Source organism: Pistacia vera, unplaced genomic scaffold (assembly GCF_008641045.1).
Source record: "Pistacia vera cultivar Batoury unplaced genomic scaffold, PisVer_v2 Contig71, whole genome shotgun sequence".
NCBI lineage: Eukaryota > Viridiplantae > Streptophyta > Magnoliopsida > Sapindales > Anacardiaceae > Pistacia > Pistacia vera.
This window is the reverse complement of record NW_022196568.1, coordinates 648,807-667,845: the sequence shown is the minus strand read 5'-3', so window position 1 is coordinate 667,845 and position 19,039 is coordinate 648,807. Positions and strand designations below refer to the sequence as shown.

Here is a 19,039-nt window from a genome sequence, read left to right as displayed (position 1 = left end):
TCTTGAAGTGATCGAAAAAATGGTTGAAAAATAAGAAAAAGTCAGATTTTATGAGTTGGAAAACTGATGGAAGCCAGTTAAGCCTACGGTGGATCTGAATCTCAATTTGTTCAGTCAAAGTCAAAGGCTCCTCTGACCGCGCTTTCATTTCACATCAAATCAAATTTATTTTTAAATATTAAAACTATTTTTTCAAAAGTTTCTTGTATTCTACGAAATATGGTATTCCGTATTCGTATAGATAAAGAAAACTTACAAAATTCATAAATATCTCTAAATAGTATGTAAATTATGGGTTAATTAATAAAAAAATCTGTTTCATATTTTTATTTAATTTAATTGTGCATCCTGGATAATTAGGTTTTGTTTTAGAGTTAACGGCTTTTTCTCAGCCAAATAATGATTTAATAATATTTTTTCACCCATAAATTTTTAAAATACTATTTTACTACTTAAATTTATACTCTTGTGATGAACAGAGAGCAAATTTGGTCCAAACTGTTGGAGCTTTTGAAGAAGGGAGGTCTAGAAGTCTTTTAATGGTGGAATGTTAGATTTTGGTGATTGAGATTAATCAGAATTTTGACTTGGGAGATGTGGCTACACAAACCCTAATCGCTCGATTGTTGGCAATTAGCGGAGTCGGCAGAAATAGAGTTTGAGGAGTTTTGGTGAGTGATGGTCAAGAAAAAGAATGGTGGTGATGTAGGGGTGCAACGATGCCAAAATCGGAAACAGAATATAGATTTGGGTAATAAAATTGTATTTTAAAAGCCTATGGGTGAGAAAGTATCATTAAGTCATTATTTGGGTGGGAAATAGTCATTTACTCTTTTGTTTTATGTATCATGTGATTTCAATTAATATTTAAAATATGAGTACTTTTTTCCACTCAAATAATGGTGTAATGACACTTTTTCATCCACAGATTTTAAAATATCATTTTACTATCTAAATTTATATTCCGTTTCGATTTTGACATTGTTGTGACCCCACATAACCATCATTCTCTTCCTTGATCATCACTCACTAAAACCCTTCAAACCTTACTCTCGTTGACTTCTCTAATTATCGAAAATCGAGTAATTAGGGTTTGCATAGCCGCCCCTCCTAAGTCAAATTTCGATCAATCTCAATCACTAAAATCCAACATTCTACCACCAATAGACTCATCGACCTCTCCTCTTGAAAAACCCTAACTGTTTGAATCGAGTTTGCTCTTTGTTTGCCGTTGAAATATAAATTTCAGTAATAAAGTGATATTTTAGAAGTCGTGAGAAAGTGTTATTAAATTATTATTTTGGTAGAAAAAAGCGTTTACTCTCAAAATATTTACATTGTCGAAAAGTGTTAAAATATTTATTAGTGAGTTTTCGATACTTTCATAAAGATTTTAATAATGTATCATAGGTTTTTAATTATTCTAAATGTTTATAACACTTTCTTAATAATTGTGAAAAAAATTTATGTTAACCGATATTACTAAAATAAATGGAATAAATCAAAAATAATTATCACGATACTAAGATAATACCAATTCATATGATATTACTATTTTTGGCATTTATAAGTTGTATTACTTTGGTTTGCAATTGCAAATTAAAACCTTTACTAAATATTTGGATTGGTGGTTATGAATTAATGGTTAAATAAATGTGAAACAATAAAATATTAGTTATAAAATGAATAAATTTGACTCTTTTGCTTAATTGAGTGATTAGGCAATGGTACTTGCCTTAATAAACTTTCCAATTTGTTTTCTTATATAGTTATATATGAAAGGGATAATTAGGAATATATGATTTCCTACTTGTTTTACAAGGCAAATAGTTGATGAATTATATTAGATAAGGTCACCATGTTGTGTTATTTTCAATGAGATTTATAAAGATCAACATGGAGCCTAAAATTATCAAATTACTAGACGATTATATAGTGATTTGGATAACCAACACATAATGGATACTTAAATTAGAGTGATTAATACAATAATTGATTTTATAAATATAACATGGAGAAATACTAAATCACCATATTTATTAATGAAAAAATTTCATAATTAGCTGATGAAAATAGTATTTTCCAATTTATGTGTTATATTTAATATATTTTTAATGTTATATAATTGAAGTAATAATAAAAGCCATGATTTAGTCGAGGTGCGTATAAATTGACTCGAACACCTTAATTAAAAAAAAAAAATTCTTAAACAAGTTTGGATGAATAAAGAAATATTAGATAATTTGTTTTTTTTTATAATTTACTTTTTTACACTTTTACAAAATTGATAAAATTAAAAAGTGATATGAAAATATATAGTATCTGATCATCTCAAAACTTGATAAAATTCATATAATCTTGATATAATTATCTTTAATAATCATCAAGATTACACGTCATTAATTTAGATCCATACAATGAACTTCATTAAACAGCCAAAGCCAATCAGTCCACTAAATGCAAAAACGACACCGTTAGCCGGAAATTACAAACAAAAGCACCACTATAAATTCCTGGCGAAGTAATTCTCGTTCCTCTCCCCTCCTCGGTGGCACACTCATTACAACTTCAACGATCTTCTCTCGGAGGGTTCAGGTAAAACGCGGCGTTTTTATTTCACTTCTAATTTTAGATATTTTAGATCTGGTCCTTGTACAGCCTTCGTCCACCGTTCAATTTTTATTTTTCTGTTTCAACTTCCCAGTCAAAACATTTTCACAAACCCTAGCGAGTCATAAGACAGATCTGGTGATTAATAGCTGTGTTTTCAGTTATATTTCATCATTAGTTTTTTCGTCTTTATCTATTACGCGTTTTGACTGTGTTTTTATCATCTTTAAATTCGAAATCTTATGGTGGATACACGTGCTCTGAAAATTTGAAAGTTTCGGTGATCTTTTCGGTTTTTCGAGAGTTTTTGTTTTTTGTAGTTGAGACAGTGGATGAAGTAGTTGAAAACTTGAAAGTTTTTGTTTTACAAGGTTCGGATCTAGATCTGTTGACCGGATGATTCAAATCTCTTGATTTTCCGTTTGGTTCTCGAGAAAATTCTGGATTTTCTCGGCAAAAGAACGGATTTGTAATTTTTGAATCATATGTTCTTTATTGTTGTGAAATTGAGAATTTCGATTGTGTTTTTGTGTGATTAGGCGTTTTTCTGTCGAAGTTTTCGGATTTTTGAAGATGAATCAATTGTATCATCAGAAGAACGCCTTTGGCGCGCGTGAGGAGACGCGCGGTTTTGAATTCTCTGATCAGAGGGAGTCTGTTGTTTGTCCGAAGCCACGACGAGTTGGGATTTTGGCGAGTAATTGTACTAGGCCCTTTAGATGGCAATTGAGGTAAATTTTTCTTTCGCTCTCTCTTCTTTCCTTTTAAACTTTGTTTTTATTTATTTAGAAGTTTCAGTTTTAATGAAATCGTCATTTCATTCCAGTCATCCAGTTGGGGTGTCTGATTCAAACGCCGCGGCAGAGCTTCTAGACATCATTCTCATGAAGGTAAGCTTAATTAATTGTTAAGATTTTATCACGTGGAAGGATTAGTTTTTCATTTGTTAGATGTATGACTAAGTCTATAAATATTTTATGTTTTGATTTTCTATAGGAGGGTTATGGCGTGGAACAAACAGCATCCCAGGTAGCATCTTCGCCCCCGTATTTTAGTGGGTCTCCTCCAAGTAGGGCTGCCAACCCTTTGATTCAAGATGCTCTATTTGGAGATGAAAAACTCACACCATTGCAAGTGCCAGTAGTACCATCCCCGTCTGGTTTACCATCACCTTCATCATCAGCACGTAAGGCTGGATGTACTAGAATGAAGTTCGGGCTTAAACCAGCAACTGTTAGAGTAGAAGGATTTGATTGCCTTAACAGGGATCGCCAGAATTCCAGCATCCCTGCTATGGCCTAGATTTCCATAAAAGAAACTGTACATAGAAGGAAGCTGAATGTCAACATAATTCACAAGAGCAGCAGACCTAACAAGAAGAGGGAGTTTTGAATATTTTTGGAGAGAATTAAGATGATGTGTTAAGTAGTGTATATAAATCGGTATGTGGTTTTTTCGCCAGTGATCTATCTCATTGCTAATGTCTCTGTAAGTATTTCCGATTGAACGGCAAACCTTGTGACTTGAATATTTTGGAGAGCATGGTGCTATATGTAATATATGATAAAAGTGATTAGTATTGGGAGGGTCTTTTCATTTGTTTTGTGAACGATCACCATGGAAAGAATTTGTATAGAGTCTGTGGGTGATTGAAATTTGGTCATTGATCCTGTAAATGTATTTTGGCAATTGTTAATGGCCTGGTTTGGTTATATCTTTTTCCCTCTTCCTGCTATTTTGTTACATATACATAAATGAAGAGAGTTGCTTTTTCTTGTTTCATACCCCTTTCAGATAAAAATATTACAATTGTAAGTGTTGATTATATGGAATTCTTCGTTTGCCTAACATGGATTTGATACACTTTTATTTTCCATTGCCCAATGTTTTGTTAGGAAGATGATATGTTTTTGCTTGTACTTCCCTATGTCTTTGATAGTCTCACAACTGCATTTCTCACCCAAAAAGTTTCAAAATATAATTTTATTACGCCAACGCTGAGTTTCGTTAATAATTTTCGTTAAATATCATGATATTAATTGTAAAGACGAAAATATCACTCTCTTATTCTCTTCTTAGCCTCCATTGTGGCCAAAACTATCACTTGTCGGATTAGGCCTGATTCCAGCACCATCACAACCTTTTGAAACTTCCATTAGACTTCTCACATCACCCACACGGCCACAGCAAAACCCCTCTCACTCCCGCACCGGTGCACCCTCCAATAGCCAATCAACGACCATTGTCCTTTTAGCATGCTTTCCCATCTTCAAAGCTAGATTTCGGTCGATTTCGCCAGTAGAAATCACCCCTACCATCACCATTGGAACACTTATCCTCTCATCAACAAAACTCATCCACCCATCGATAGTCTCTAGTCGTCGTTTGTCATTTGTTAACCGCACTTGTCGCGGCGTGATAGTCGCATTTTGTGACATCAAAAGTTGTTTGTGGAATTGGTTTGACAAGGAGATTGGTGGGAGATTGTTGTGTGTATTGAGAAGTGTTGAATTGGTTGAGTTTACAGGTGAATTTTCTAATTTTTCCCATCCCTAACCTTCCACGCAACTTCTGAACCTAGGCGCACACCACCTACTCGACAATTTGCTCTAACCAAAACCCAAACCTCATCAGACAACACCACCCCACTTGCTCGACCATTTGTCCCAACCAGCCTTCTCCCATCTTTCAACCTCCGACCTCCCATCTTTAAAACCCCTTAAACCCTGACACTTGGTTACTCACTAATCGTCGGCTGTGAATCGTCGCCCTCTTTCCTCGTTCATTGTTTTCTCAGCAAAGTGGAATTTTAAAATTTGATTTTTGATACAAAATGTTAATTGACCATCTTGCACTTCTTCACAACGAAATTTACTAATGGATTTATGCAGTGGGTAATAAAGTTGTATTTTGAAATTTTTTGGATGAAAAATGTCACTAAGCCATTATTTTGGGGAAAAAGTTGTTACTTCCTTACCAATTCGCTATTATTCTTTGTTGGTTTAGGTGTCTTGTTGCTGATAGCCTGACATTTAGATGTTTATGGACTAGATATACTCAGCACTTGAGAGAATATTCGACTAGGCGTGGAGCCGTGGACGGCATCTTCGTTTTGAGAAGCTGAAATTTCTTACACCATCTATTTTTGATGTTGAGCCAGTCAGCTCAAACAAAAATCAAACAGCTTATTGGCAATAATTGATAGCACAAATTACTCTACACTTTCTTGTAATTTCCTTAGTAACAAAAGCTGGTTACGAAGTGTCGAGACTGGCTCACTTGATGGGCCGAGATCAATACATACTTGTAAGCCCAAGTTGCAGTTTAATTTTTTAGCCCATGCATTTGAAACTTTGAAGTTTCCAAAATACTGAGTGATAATATATGTTAGGGGAATATGAAAGAAACTTACTTGACTCAAGAGGTTTCTAAATGGAACACTTACATCCTTTAACTTTCGAAATAAAACAACTACACCCAGGGATGTAGCTAGAATTTTTAGTCAGTAGGGTCAAAAAGAGGAATCTATTATTCAGTGTTACAATTTCAAACCCTTTTATTAAATTCAACAAAAACTCATAGCTCATGATATTCTATCAATTAAGAAAGATAAAAGAAGAGATTTCTAAGCAAAATAACAAAAATTAAGAAAGATAAAAGAAGAGATTTTTGTGAGGTTAACATAAATAAAGTGGGATTAAAATTATCAATTACTATAAAAGATGAAACTATTTTAGTTAAATTTATTTCAAATTTTCGGTGGGTTCCCATTTTCAATAAAGTGGCTGTCTTTTCTCTTACAATAAAAAGAGTCTAATATATGATATTTCTCACATGATCAAAATATTATATATATATTAAAGGATCTAATCTAAGTATATTAAACTTTGACAATTGGATAAGCCATTTGGGAAATAAAACTTTCTTCTATAGTGTTGTCCATTTTACCCTTACGACACTTCCTTTTCACCACATTATCAATTAAAAGGGTGTTAGTGTGTTTCATTCTGAAACCTATAAGTGTCGTTGTTCTTTCACTAAACCCCAGGGGTGTCCATGTAAAAATCTCATTGTTAGAGTATCAAACATGCAGTAGTCGTTCAGCCAAGTGAGCAGAAGTTTAACTGGCCATGTGAAGTTCAGCTGATGGACACGTGAAGAGAAGAAGCTGACTCTGACTCAGCAAGTTATATTGTTTATTGTGTGAGTTGCGGAAGTTAAGGCAGGTTGTTAAAACTGTAAACTAGAAGCTATTAAAGAAGACTTAATTATTGTAATTTAGTACAGCAAATATTGAAATTGAATAAAAAGCTCTCTCTGTTCTTAGCTCAATTGAAAGAAGTCTGATGTGATGATGCGATGGACATGGAAAGCCAGAACGTTATAGACTGAACGGAATGACTGATTAATGCAAATGGAAGATTAAATTTCGTGAATGGGGATCGATGAGTAATCAAGGAGTGGACTAGTTTCTTGAAATGCATATCTTGGAATAAGATGTTTAGCGGTAGGTTTTTCTAAATGTTTGATGCTGCTGTGAGCTTATATATCTCTGAGTCTGAGACTTAATATATTCATTAAATCAATATGGGTGGGTGTTAAATATGTTTAAAAACAATGCATATTCTATGCTTAAAACCATAATTTATGGGTGTCAAGACAGTAAGGCTATAAGGAAGAAAGATATTTTCTTTATTCATCTCTCTACAATTGTGGATCAAGTACAATTTTTTTTAATATTACACATCAATCTGTTAAAGTATGTAATATTTTGCTAGAAACTGGTTTGCTGTTCAAGTTTGTATTTTGGCGCCAAGTTTGAGTATGTTAAAGGCTGTCTCTCAAATGTTGTATTTGGTTGGTTTTTTGAAATTATTATGTGATGTTTTTAGGTGATGACAACCGGTGATTAAGGCCATTATATGACATTGTAAATTAGTATTAGTTAGAGTTGTTTCGAGTGCCTTGTATTTGCAAAAAGTTCTCACTCCAAGAGTTGTTGTAACAGTGAAGAATTTTGTGTTTATATTCCCCTGTTCAATGAACGAAAACAGAGCATATACATGCTGAAGTTTCTCTCTTTTCAACTCCCTCTTTAATGCATGTTAACCTTCTTTCTCTTAGCATAACCAAACTCAAAAACCTACAATTGGTATCAGAACCATCCTTGATCTTTCAGGACCAAAAAACCACCATACCTGAGCTTCCTCATGGCGTCAAACCCAACTCCATTTTCTCCACCTATCTTCAATGGTGATTAGTTCCATGTTTAGGCTGTCAAGATGAAAACCTACTTGAGAGGCCATGGTTTGTGGTAATATGTGGAGGAGGAGAGGCAAGTTCCTCAGCTTGGACCAAACCCAACGCTGAACCAGATGAGAATCCATGAATAAGAGTTAGCCAAAGCTCCAACGGCTTTGTCATGTATACACTCGGCTATCATTGACCAAGTCTTCTCCAGAATCATGGCGTGTAAGACCCCCAAAGGAGCTTGGGACATCCTCAAGGAGGAGTTTGGACGAAGTAGCTAGACTTGCAATATGCAAGTCTTAAATTTAAGAAGAGAATTTGAGGTGCTTAAGATGTAGGAGGCCGAGTCTGTTAAGGAGTATGTGGATATGCTTATTAATGTAGTAAATAAAATTAAGTTGCTTGGAGAAGAGCTGACTAATAAGAGGATAGTGGAGAAGGTCCTGATCAGTTTGCCTGAAAGATTTGAAGCAAAAATTTCATCCCTGGAAGACTCTAAAAATCTGTCCCAGATCAGCTTGGCTGAACTTGTCCATTCACTTCAAGCTCAAGAGCAAAGAGGGCTACCGAGGCAAGAAGATTCACATGATGTAGCCATGGTTGCAAGTCAGAAAGGAAGAGTATACCAAAGGGAAGACAAGAAGTATGTTGGTGAGAAGAAGGGAAAAGAGAAGAGTATTTATCAGGGAGGAAAACGTGGTGGAATGAGATCATTTCCTCCATGCTCACACTACAAAAAAAGGAACAATTCAGAAAGTAGATGCTGGTTCAGACCTGGCATACAATGCAGGTCATGCAAGCAATTCGGGCACATAGAAAAAGTATGTAAAAACAAAGGAAATCAACGAGAGCAACAGGCTCAGGTGGTGAAGATTCAACAGCCAAGTTCAGAAGCTGAGCAGGTCTTTATGGCCTCATGTTCAAACCAGAAAATGTGTGGTGATTTCTCGTTGATTGACAGTGGTTGTACAAACCACATGACTCCAAATTTGGCAAGTTTCGTGAGTATTGGCGAGTTCTATCAATCTAGAGTCAAGATTGGAAATGGAGGATTTGTGGAAGTCAAGGGAAGAGGTGAGGTTGCTATTCCAACTCCATCAGGTACAAAATACATTTCAAATGTTCTTTATGTGCCTGAAATTAATCAAAGTTTGCTGAGTGTGGGCCAAATGTTAGAAAAGAATTACTCTTTGCATTTTCAAAATATGTTATGCATTGTAGTTGAAGTATTGGTAATGAATTGAAGAGAGTGAGAATGTTAGGAAAAATTAAGTTTTCCAATTGAATAGAGAAAATCAATTTCAAAAGCCTTGTCTGCCAAATTTGATGAGACTAAAATATGGCACAAAAGGCTTGACCATTTTCATTACATTGGCCTTAAGGAGATGAAGAGGAAAAGCCTTGTCCAAAACATGCCTGAAATTGAGCAGAAAGAAGGGGTGTGCCAAATCTGTCAAATGGGCAAACTCAATAGATAGCCATTCCCAGCAAATCAAGCCTGGAGAGCTGCTGAAAAACTTCAGCTCATACACACGGATGTATGTGGACCCATGCAAGTTTTTTTCTTGAATGGCAGTAGGTATTTCCTCCTATTTATAGATGACTTTTCTAGGATGTGCTGGGTATATTTCTTGAAGCAAAAAGGTGAAGTGGTAGCAATGTTCAAGAAATTCAAGCAAATGGTGGAGAATCAAACTGGTTTAAGTTTGAAAACAATTAGGAATGATAATGGTGCATAATACACCTCAAACTAGTTTGAAGAACTACGTGTGGGAGCTAGAATAAAGCACCAACTGAGCAGTCCATACACACCACAACAAAATGGTGTGAGTGAAAGAAAAAACAGGACTGTAATGGAGATGGCTAGGTGTATGCTGTTTGAGAAAAAACTTCCTAAAGGTTTCTTGGCAGAAGCTATAAATACAACATTATATTTGTTGAATAGGCTGCCAACTAAAGCTCTTGGCAACAAAACTTCATTTGAGGCTTGGTATGGAGTAAAGTCAAGCATTGGCAACCTCAAGGTGTTTGGAAATATCTATTATGCACACATTCTAGCCGGTAAGAGAAGTAAACTAGATGAGAGGGCTGAAACTGGAATACTGGTTGGGTACATCAACTTGTCTAAAGCACATAGGATTTATAATCCTAAGACAAAAAGGTTTCTGGTAAACCGAGATGTGAAGGTAGATGAAGCCTCTCTGTGGAACTGGGAAAGAAATGAAGTTGATAAGAGTGGAATGCTAGAGCAAAGAGGAGATCTGATAGACAACCAAGAAGCTTCAGATTTCAGCTCAGATTCTGAAGTAGACTCTCCAGTTAGGGGCACAAGGACTTTGGTAGAGATTTATGAGAAATGTAACATGGCTTTGATAAAGCCAACATGCTACTCTGAAGTTGCCAGAGTAAAATAGTGAAGGGCAGCAATGGAAGAGGAGCTAGGCATGATTGAGAAAAATGCCACTTGGGAACTAGTGGACAAACCAGTTGGGAGGAAAGTTATTTAGGTGAAATGGATTTATAAGAAGAAATTGAATACAGATGGCTCAGTCAATTGATATAAAGCAAGGCTTATAGTAAAGGGTTATGCACAGCAGATTGGAGTGGATTTTTCTAACACTTTCGTACCTGTAGCAAGGCATGACACAATAAGGCTTCTACTTGCACTTGCAGCCCAATTCAAGTGGAAAATTTTCCAACTAGATGTGAAGTCTACCTTATTAAATGGGTGGCTTGATGAAGAAATTTTTGTAGAGCAGCCTGAAGGGTATGAAGTTGAAGGGCAAGAGGATAAGGTGTATCTCCTTAGGAAGGCCTTATATGGCCTGAAATAGGCTCCTAAGGCCTGGTACAGCAGGATTAGTGAATATCTGGTTAGTTTGGGGTTTGCAAGGAGTCCAAATGAGCATACCCTATATGTTAGAGANCTTTTGTGTATGTGTTTCATACTGAGAAAATTAACTTGGTTAGACTGCTAATTGCGATTAAAATTTAAACATTAACCATTGCCTTCTCTGAGCTAATAATATTAACCTCAGTGGCTGGCTTTTAAAAATTTTTAACTCGGGAACTTTAAGTCTGAGCTTATTATATTGGCAATAACCAATCGGTGAGCTCTCGATTCCTCCATCAGTGGATGAAGTAGTTGAAACTTGAAAGTTTTTGTTTTACAAGGTTTGGATATAGATCTGTTGACCAGATGATTCAAATCTCTTGATTTTCCGTTTGGTTCTCGAGAAAAATTTGGATTTTCTCGGCAAACAAACGGATTCGTAATTTTTGAATCATATGTTTTTTATTGTTGTGAAATTGAGAATTTCGTTTGTGTTTTTGTGTGATTAGGCGTTTTTTTGTGGAAGTTTTTGGATTTTTGAAGATGAACAAACGAAACACAGTAGTGAGAGAGTGACTGTTGAACATTGATACTTGGCTGGAAATGAAGCAGTTTACTAAGTGTTTTTGAATATGTGTTAGCGGCAAAACTGAAAGGCAATCTGCCAGGGGTCCATTTGATATGCTGCAAAGTTTAACTTATTTTGTAATGGTAGATATGTATTCCAGATTATAAGGGATGTGCTGCAATAGTTGTTGTTAGTTGGTATTAAGTGTGTGGCTTTAGATTAATTCAGGTTATTATATGACTGCAAAGTTGGTGCAAACGGTGTAATATTTTGCTTTATTAGTTGTAACGTAAACTCATTTGGTAATGCAATAGAAAGATAACTTTCTTCATTCCAATTCAGCTCTCTTTCTTTTCTTTGTTATCTCCGGTGTAAAAACATTAACATGGTATCAGAGCTGAGTTAATTCCAGCAAAAACTCTGAACCTTTCTTCTCCAGAATAATTCATCTACCTCTCCGGAAAACAGCCTTTCATTAGACCTGTTTTTTCTTGAACAAATGACCACTCCAACAGCTTCCATTCTACCTCCTGTGTTCAATGGTGAACACTACCATATATGGTCCGTTACAATGAAGCTTACTTGAGGGGCCAAGGACTCTGGCAATATGTAGAAGAAGAGAAACAGCCCCTCAGCTGGGACCAAATCCCACTCTCGACCAAATTCCAATGCATGAAGAGGAAGCTTCAAAGGCTCCCAGAGCCTTCTCTCACATTCACTCAGCTGTCACAGACCTTGTTTTCACAAGGATTATGGCATGCGAAACAGCCAAAGAATCATGGGACAAATTGAGGGAAGAGTTCATGGGAAGTGATACTACAAGAAACATGCAGGTTCTAAATTTGAGAAGGGAGTTTGAAACATTAAGGATGCAGGAGGTTGAGAAAGTGAAGGAATATGTTGATACTTGATAGGCTGATGAACATTGTCAACAAAATCAGATTACCTAGAGTGGAGATGTTAGATAGCAGAATAGAGGAGAAGGTGATGGTGAGCTTGCTGGAAAGGTTTGAGGCTAAGATCTCATCCTTGGAGGACCCAAAAAACCTGACTCAAATCACATTGACTGAGCTGGTCCGTGCTCTGCAAGCACAAGAGCAGAGAAGGCTCTTAAGGCTAGAGGATGCAAATGAAGGGGCAATGTTAGTAACTCATAAGGGCAAGTTTGTACAAGGGAACTGCAGAAAGTTTGCTGGAGAAAAGAGAGGAAAAGAAAGGTCCAATAACCACTAGAACAAAGCTAGTGGAATGAAGAATTTTTTGGCTTGTTCTCATTGCAAAAGAAAGGGACATGCAGAGCACAAATGCTGGTTTAGACCTGGTATACAGTGTAGGGCCTACAAACAGTTTGGCCATATTGAAAGAGTGTGCAAAAACAAGGGAGAGCAGTCCCAACAACAAGCTCAAACAGCTGATTAACAATAACCAGGGCAGGAGACTGAGCAACTGTTTGTGGCCTCATCCAACTTGATCCAAGCTTGTGATGATACCTAGTTGATTGACAGTGGATGCACACATCACATGACACCAGATTTGAGCGGCTTTGTGAACATAGATCATTCTTATCGGTCAAAGATTAAAGTTGGAAATGGAGAATGTGTGGAAGCAAGAGGTAAATGAGATGTTGCAATTCAAACTCCAAAAGGTACAAAACTAATCTCAAATCTACTTTATGCACCTAATATAAGTCAAAGTCTTTTGAGTGTGGGAAAAATGTTGGAAAAGAATTATGCACTACACTTTCAAAAACAATCCTGCATTATTCAAGATAGTGAGGGAAATGAGATTATGAGAGTGAAATTGGTAGGTAAAAGCTTTCCAATTATGTGGAGAGTTACACCACACAAAGCATGCAATGTTAGAGAGGATGAAACTAAAATATGGCACAAGAGATTAGGCCATGTACATTATAGAAATCTAAGGGAAATGCAGTAAAAAAATTTAGTCCAAAATCTGCCTATTGTAGAACAACCGAGAGGTGTCTGTAAAGTGTGTCAATTAGGCAAGATGAGTAGGAAACCCTTTCCAGTGAATCAAGCCTGGACAGCTTCTGAAAAACTCCAACTTGTTCACTCGGATGTATGTGGCCCCATGCAAACCTTATCACTTAATGGGAGCAAGTACTTTGTATTGTTCATAGATGATTGGTCTAGGATGGGCTGGATTTACTTTCTAAGGCAGAAAAGTGAGGTGGCTGGAGTATTCAGAAAATTCAAACTGGAAGTAGAAAACCTGACAGGAAAATCCATTAAAACCTTGAGAAGTGATAATGGCATTGAACACACTTCTCAAGAGTTTGAAAAAATTTTGCATAGAAGCTGGAATTAGACATCAATTTAGTAGGCCTTATACTCCACAACAGAATGGAGTTTGTGAGAGAAGAAACAAGACAGTTATGGAAATGGCAAGATGCTTGATGGCTAAGAAAAATCTTACCAAATTCTTTTGGGGAGAGGCTGTAAACACAAGTGTCTACTTACTCAACAGACTTCCCACTAAAGCCTTGAGTAATCAAACACCTTTTGAAGCTTGGACTGGAGTCAGACCAACAGTGGAAGAGTTGAAGATTTTTGGTAGCATATGCTATGTCCTGGTGCCACCTGCAAACAGGACAAAGTTGGAGGATAAGGTAGTGATAGGAACGTTTATTGGTTACAGCAACCAATCCAAAGCCTACAGAATTTACATTCCTGACTCAAGGAAAGTGGTGGTGTCCCAGGATGTTACAATAGATGAGAGTGGAGTTTGGAATTGGGAAAAGTGTAGAGCTGATGTAGAAACAAAACCTCAACTGAGTGAGGTTCAAGCTAATCAGATTGAAGAAGACTCAGGGGAGGAATCAGATGAAGAGGTTGCTGTTAGGGGAACTAGAACTCTAGCTGATGTGTATGACAGATGCAACTTAGCGCAAATGGAACCTTCAAATTATTCAGAGGCTGCACAATCAGAATCTTGGAGGATTGCCATGAAGAAGGAGCTTGCAATGATTGAGAAAAATCAGACCTGGAAGCTGGTGGATAGACCAGAAAATAGAAAGGTGATTCAGGTGAAATGGATTTAAAAAAAAAAAGCTGAATCCGAATGGCTCAATTATGAAGCATAAGGCCAGGCTTGTGGTTAAGGGATTTGCTCAGTAATATGTAGTGGATTTCCTAGAAACATTATCTTCTGTTGCTCGGCATGACACTATCAGACTGCTACTTGTAGTGGCAACTCAATTCTCCTGGAAAGTTTACCAAATGGATGTAAAATCTGCCTTCTTGAATGGTTGGTTAAATAAGGAAATCTATATTGAACAACTTGAAGGGTATGTGATCCAAGGAGAAGAGGGAAATGTGTATTTGCTGAAGAAGGCCTTGTATGGCCTAAAACAGGCACCAAGGGCCTGGTACAGCAGGATTAATGACCACCTGCTCAACTTGGACTTTGTGAAGAGTCCAAATGAACATAATCTATACATTAGAGAAGCTGAGGATGATGTGATGATCATTTCTCTGTATGTGGATGATCTTCTAGTAATTGGAAGCAATCAAACTCAAGTGGATGAGTTCAAGAAATCCATGCAAAATGAGTTTGAAATGACTGACTTGGGTGGAATGTCTTACTTTCTTGGAATGGAAATTGATCAAGATGTGGATGACATCTTTGTGAATCAAAGAAAGTATGCAAATGAAGTTCTAAAAAAATTCTGCATGGAGAATTGCAAACCAGTTAATCTTCAATTGGTTCCAAATTTGAAACTTTCAAAGGATGATGATGGTGAGAAGGTTGATGAAGGATTGTACAGAAGTTTGATAGGGTGTCTGCTGTACTTGACAACAACTGGACCAGATTTTGCCCTTTCCAGATTAGATAATCTGGATTTGGTAAGTTGACAGTTTCTGTTGTCCCTGGACTTGGTGTGAGGAAGGGAGCTGGTTTTAGTTTAGTTCCATCAATCAGGCCCTCAAGATCATTGGCTCTGATCGAAGGTGTTACCTGAGTCTTCCATAAAAGATAGTTTTTGAGATCAAGCGTAGTGGGTACAGTGAAGTTGAAATTGGAAGGTTGGAACGTGTTTGAAGGTATGGTGTTGGTGATATTTATAGTTTGTGGAGTGGAATCACTGGGAGTGGAGTCTGCCATCTTCTCCTTACCTGCTTTGGTATTACACAGTTGCACACTGCCAAGCTTAAAGGTCTTATCTTTGCTGAGAAATCATCTGATGCTGTAATCAAGCCTATTTATTTTGTATATTGTGACTCATAAAATAATCAGAAAATTTAGTAAAATATCTTATCTACTCAAATCATTTCGTCTCTTTAGACTTTTATTTATACCTGTCATGGGCGATGAGACCAACTCAATCAATGAATGGTTATGGCCTAAAATCGTTTAGTTTCCTTAAAGTTTTCATATTTCATTGCTGGGATTATGGTGATCTTTATTATTTTATTGTTATCATAGGAAGCGGCAAAGTCCACCCCAACTTCACCCTACTAAAATATTCATACTTTGTTTAACAGTCAATGTTGGTTTTGCATGGAAACGAAGGAGAAAAACAGATGAACAAAAGAGAAACGTGAGACTGCAATAATGCTCTGTTTTTAATTCAAAAAACAAGGGTAAAAATATACAAAGAACAAGCAACTGTTCCAACTAATGAAATTTCAAAATTCAAATTTAAACTTACTGCACCTACTAATACACGTACAAGCATGAGTGAAATTACACTTAACCAAACCTAATACACCTAAACATGTCAGTGAACCAATCCAACACAGTGATTCAAAAACTGCTTCTGCATGAATTGAGGGAGATCAATCGGCGGTAAAACTGCAGTTCAAAAATTCTGCCAACTTTCTTCATTTCTAGCATGATATCACCTTTCAACACTCCTCCTTGATATCATTACTGGAAACACCAAGTCTGAACTGAAGATATTCAAACTTGGCTTTAGACAATGGCTTAGTCATAATATCAGCAACCTGTTCTTCTCCCCAGCAGTGTATCAACTCAACCCCATGATCTTGCACAGCTTCATTACTGCATGGTATTTTATCTTAATATGTTTTGTATGACCATGATTAACTGGATTTTTGGCCATAGAAACTGTAGACAGATTGTCACAGAAAATTAAAGTAGGCTGTCTCTGAGTTTGGTTAAGATCATTCAAAATCGTCCTAAGCCAAATGGCTTGGTTCACAGCAGTAGCAGCAGAAATGTATTCTGCTTCTGCTGTTGACTGAGCTACCGTTTCCTGCCTTTTGGACAACCAACACACAACACCTGAATTTAAGAAAAATACATAGCTGGATGTACTTTTCATGTCATTTATTGATCCAGCCCAGTCACTATCCGAATATTCCACAAGCTGGAAACTTTTAGATTTCCTAAACCATACACCAAGTCCAGGATTACCTTTAATATATCTGAGCACCCTCTTGGCTGCCCTGAAATGATTTTCACTTGGATTACTCATAAATTAACCTGGAGATGAGACTTGTAACATACATTAAGTCAGGCCTGGTTGTTGTTAGATACAACAAACAACCTATTAAGCTTTTGTATAAACTTTCACCCACCTTGACAGCCCCGTCCTCTTTGCTCAATTTTTGAGTAGCAACCAGAGGTGTATTGACTGGCTTGCATTTATCCATGCCAAACCGTTTAAGAACCTCTACAACATACCTCCTATGATTGAAAAATATCCCACATGAAGTTTGATTAATTTCCATACCTAGGAAGTAAGACATTATCCTGAGATTTGTCATCTCAAATTCACGATTCATGGCTTCCTTAAAACTCATCCATCTTACTTGGACTACTGTCGGTGATGAGAAGATCATCAACATATAGTGAAACAATAATCAATTCACCCTCCACGTTTCTTACATATAATGTATGTTCATTGGGACTTCTCAAATAACCCAAGCTACTCAAATATTCATTGATCCTGCTATACCAGGCTCTAGGAGCCTGTTTTAGGCCATACAAGGCATTCCTCAAAAGATACACTTTATTCTCTTAGCCTTGAACCTGGTACCCATCCGGTTGCTCAACATAAATCTCTTCATTGAGCCATCCATTCAAAAACACAGACTTGACATCCAATTGAAATATTTTCATCCGAATTGTGTAGCAAGAGCAAGTAACAGCCTGATTGTGTCAAGCCTTGTTATCGGTGCAAATGTATTTTCACATGAAAATCAATTCCATATTGTTGAACAAATCCTTTAACAACCAACCTTGCTTTGTGCTTATGTACTGAACCATCAGGATTATATTTCTTCTTGAAAATCCACTTGACTTGAATCACATTTCTATCCCTTGGTCTGCCTACAAGCTTTCAGGTCTGATTTTTTTTTATCATTGCTAACTCCTCCTACATAGCAACCCTCCAAGCTTCAGATTTTGCTGCTTCAGTGAAGTCAGTTGGTTCAGTGTGGCCAAATTACACCTCTCATATACCTCAGCCAATGATCGAGTACCTCTAACCGGGAGCTCTTCTTCAGTTTCACTTCCATCTTCTTCAGCAACTTCATCACCAACCACATCAATCTGCCGTGGACTTTCTCTTTCATCAACTTTGTTCTCTTCCCAATTCCAAACACCTTTCTCATCAACCCTTATATCTCTAGTGAAATGAATGCTTTTGGTTTCTGGATTATACACTCTATAAGCCTTGGAATTATTACTATATCCAATAAAAATGCCTATAGTTGCTTTGTCATCCAGCTTCTTCCTCTTGATTGTTGGAACCAATACATAACAGGTGTTGCCAAAGACCGTTAAATGATCCGCAACAGGTTTGATCCCATACCAAGCTTCATAAGGAGTTTGGTTGATCAAGGCTTTTGTGGGAAGCCTATTTAGTAAATAAACTGCAGTGTTTATAGCTTCTGCCCAAAAACTTTTATGCAGTTTCTTCTCAGCCAACATACATCTCCCCAACTCCATAATGGTTCTATTCCTTCTCCCACTTACTCCATTCTGCTGTGGAGTATAAGGATTGCTGAATTGGTGCTTGATTCCTGCCTCTATGCAGATTGTTTCAAACTCTTTTGATGTATACTCACTCCCATTGTCACTCCTGACCATTTTGATACTCAAACTAGTTTGGTTTTCAACCAGCTACTTAAACCTTCCAAAAACTCCAGCCACTTCATTTTTTTGCTTCAAAAAAATACACCAAACACATTCTAGTTTTATCATTAATGAACAAGATAAAATAATTACTCCCATTCAAGAAAGGTGTTTACATAGGGCCACATACATCTGTGTGGATGAGTTAGAGTTTTTTTGAAGCTCTCCAAGCTTGGTTCACAGGAAAGGGTGGTCTGCTCAGCTTGCCAAGTTGACATGCATGGCACATGGTCTTTACTTCATCAATTTCGGGCAGGTTTAGGACCAACTGTTTGGTCTGAACTTGCTTGAGGCTGTGGTAGTGATAATGGCCAAAACGCTTGTGCCACATTTCAGATTCATCTAGCTTAGCACTATGAGCTCTAAATTCTGAATTTTTCCAGTCAATGGGAAAGCTTTTTCCCATCATTCTAACTCTTATAAGCTCACAACCCTCACTGTCTAGTATTTTACAGGATTGATCCTGAAAATGTAGGACATATTTCCTCTCTAACATTTGTCCTACACTAAGTAAACTTTGATTCAATTTAGGGACATAAAGCACATCGGAAATCAGTTTAATACCTGATTGAGTTTGCACAGCCACATCACCTCTCCCTTTGACATCCACAAATTCTCCATTCCCTATCTTGACTTTGGATTGAAACGCCATG

The 19,039-nt window shown here is 36.8% G+C and overlaps 2 protein-coding genes across 2 annotated transcripts; both read left to right on the top strand.

The window, feature by feature from the left end:
- The first annotated feature begins 3,398 nt into the window (after window positions 1–3,398).
- LOC116114447 lies at window positions 3,399–4,389 on the top strand. Its single transcript, XM_031400596.1, has 2 exons — window positions 3,399–3,500; window positions 3,607–4,389. The coding sequence occupies exons 1-2, from the start codon at window positions 3,414–3,416 to the stop codon at window positions 3,910–3,912; spliced, it is 393 nt and encodes a 130-aa protein (XP_031256456.1). The 5' UTR covers window positions 3,399–3,413; the 3' UTR covers window positions 3,913–4,389.
- Window positions 4,390–8,075: 3,686 nt separating this feature from the next.
- On the top strand, window positions 8,076–9,104 carry LOC116114354. Its single transcript, XM_031400495.1, has 2 exons — window positions 8,076–8,133; window positions 8,245–9,104. Exons 1-2 carry the CDS (start codon window positions 8,076–8,078, stop codon window positions 9,102–9,104), a joined length of 918 nt encoding a protein of 305 aa, XP_031256355.1.
- Window positions 9,105–19,039: the final 9,935 nt, after the last annotated feature.

Coding starts and splice junctions, on each gene's coding strand:
- LOC116114447 (XM_031400596.1), top strand. CDS start 3,414: ATGAAATCGTCATTTCATTCCAGTCATCCAGTTGGGGTGTCTGATTCA. Junction 3,501..3,606: donor TAGACATCATTCTCATGAAG/GTAAGCTTAATT, acceptor GATTTTCTATAG/GAGGGTTATGGCGTGGAACA.
- LOC116114354 (XM_031400495.1), top strand. CDS start 8,076: ATGGCGTGTAAGACCCCCAAAGGAGCTTGGGACATCCTCAAGGAGGAG. Junction 8,134..8,244: donor CAAGGAGGAGTTTGGACGAA/GTAGCTAGACTT, acceptor TTATTAATGTAG/TAAATAAAATTAAGTTGCTT.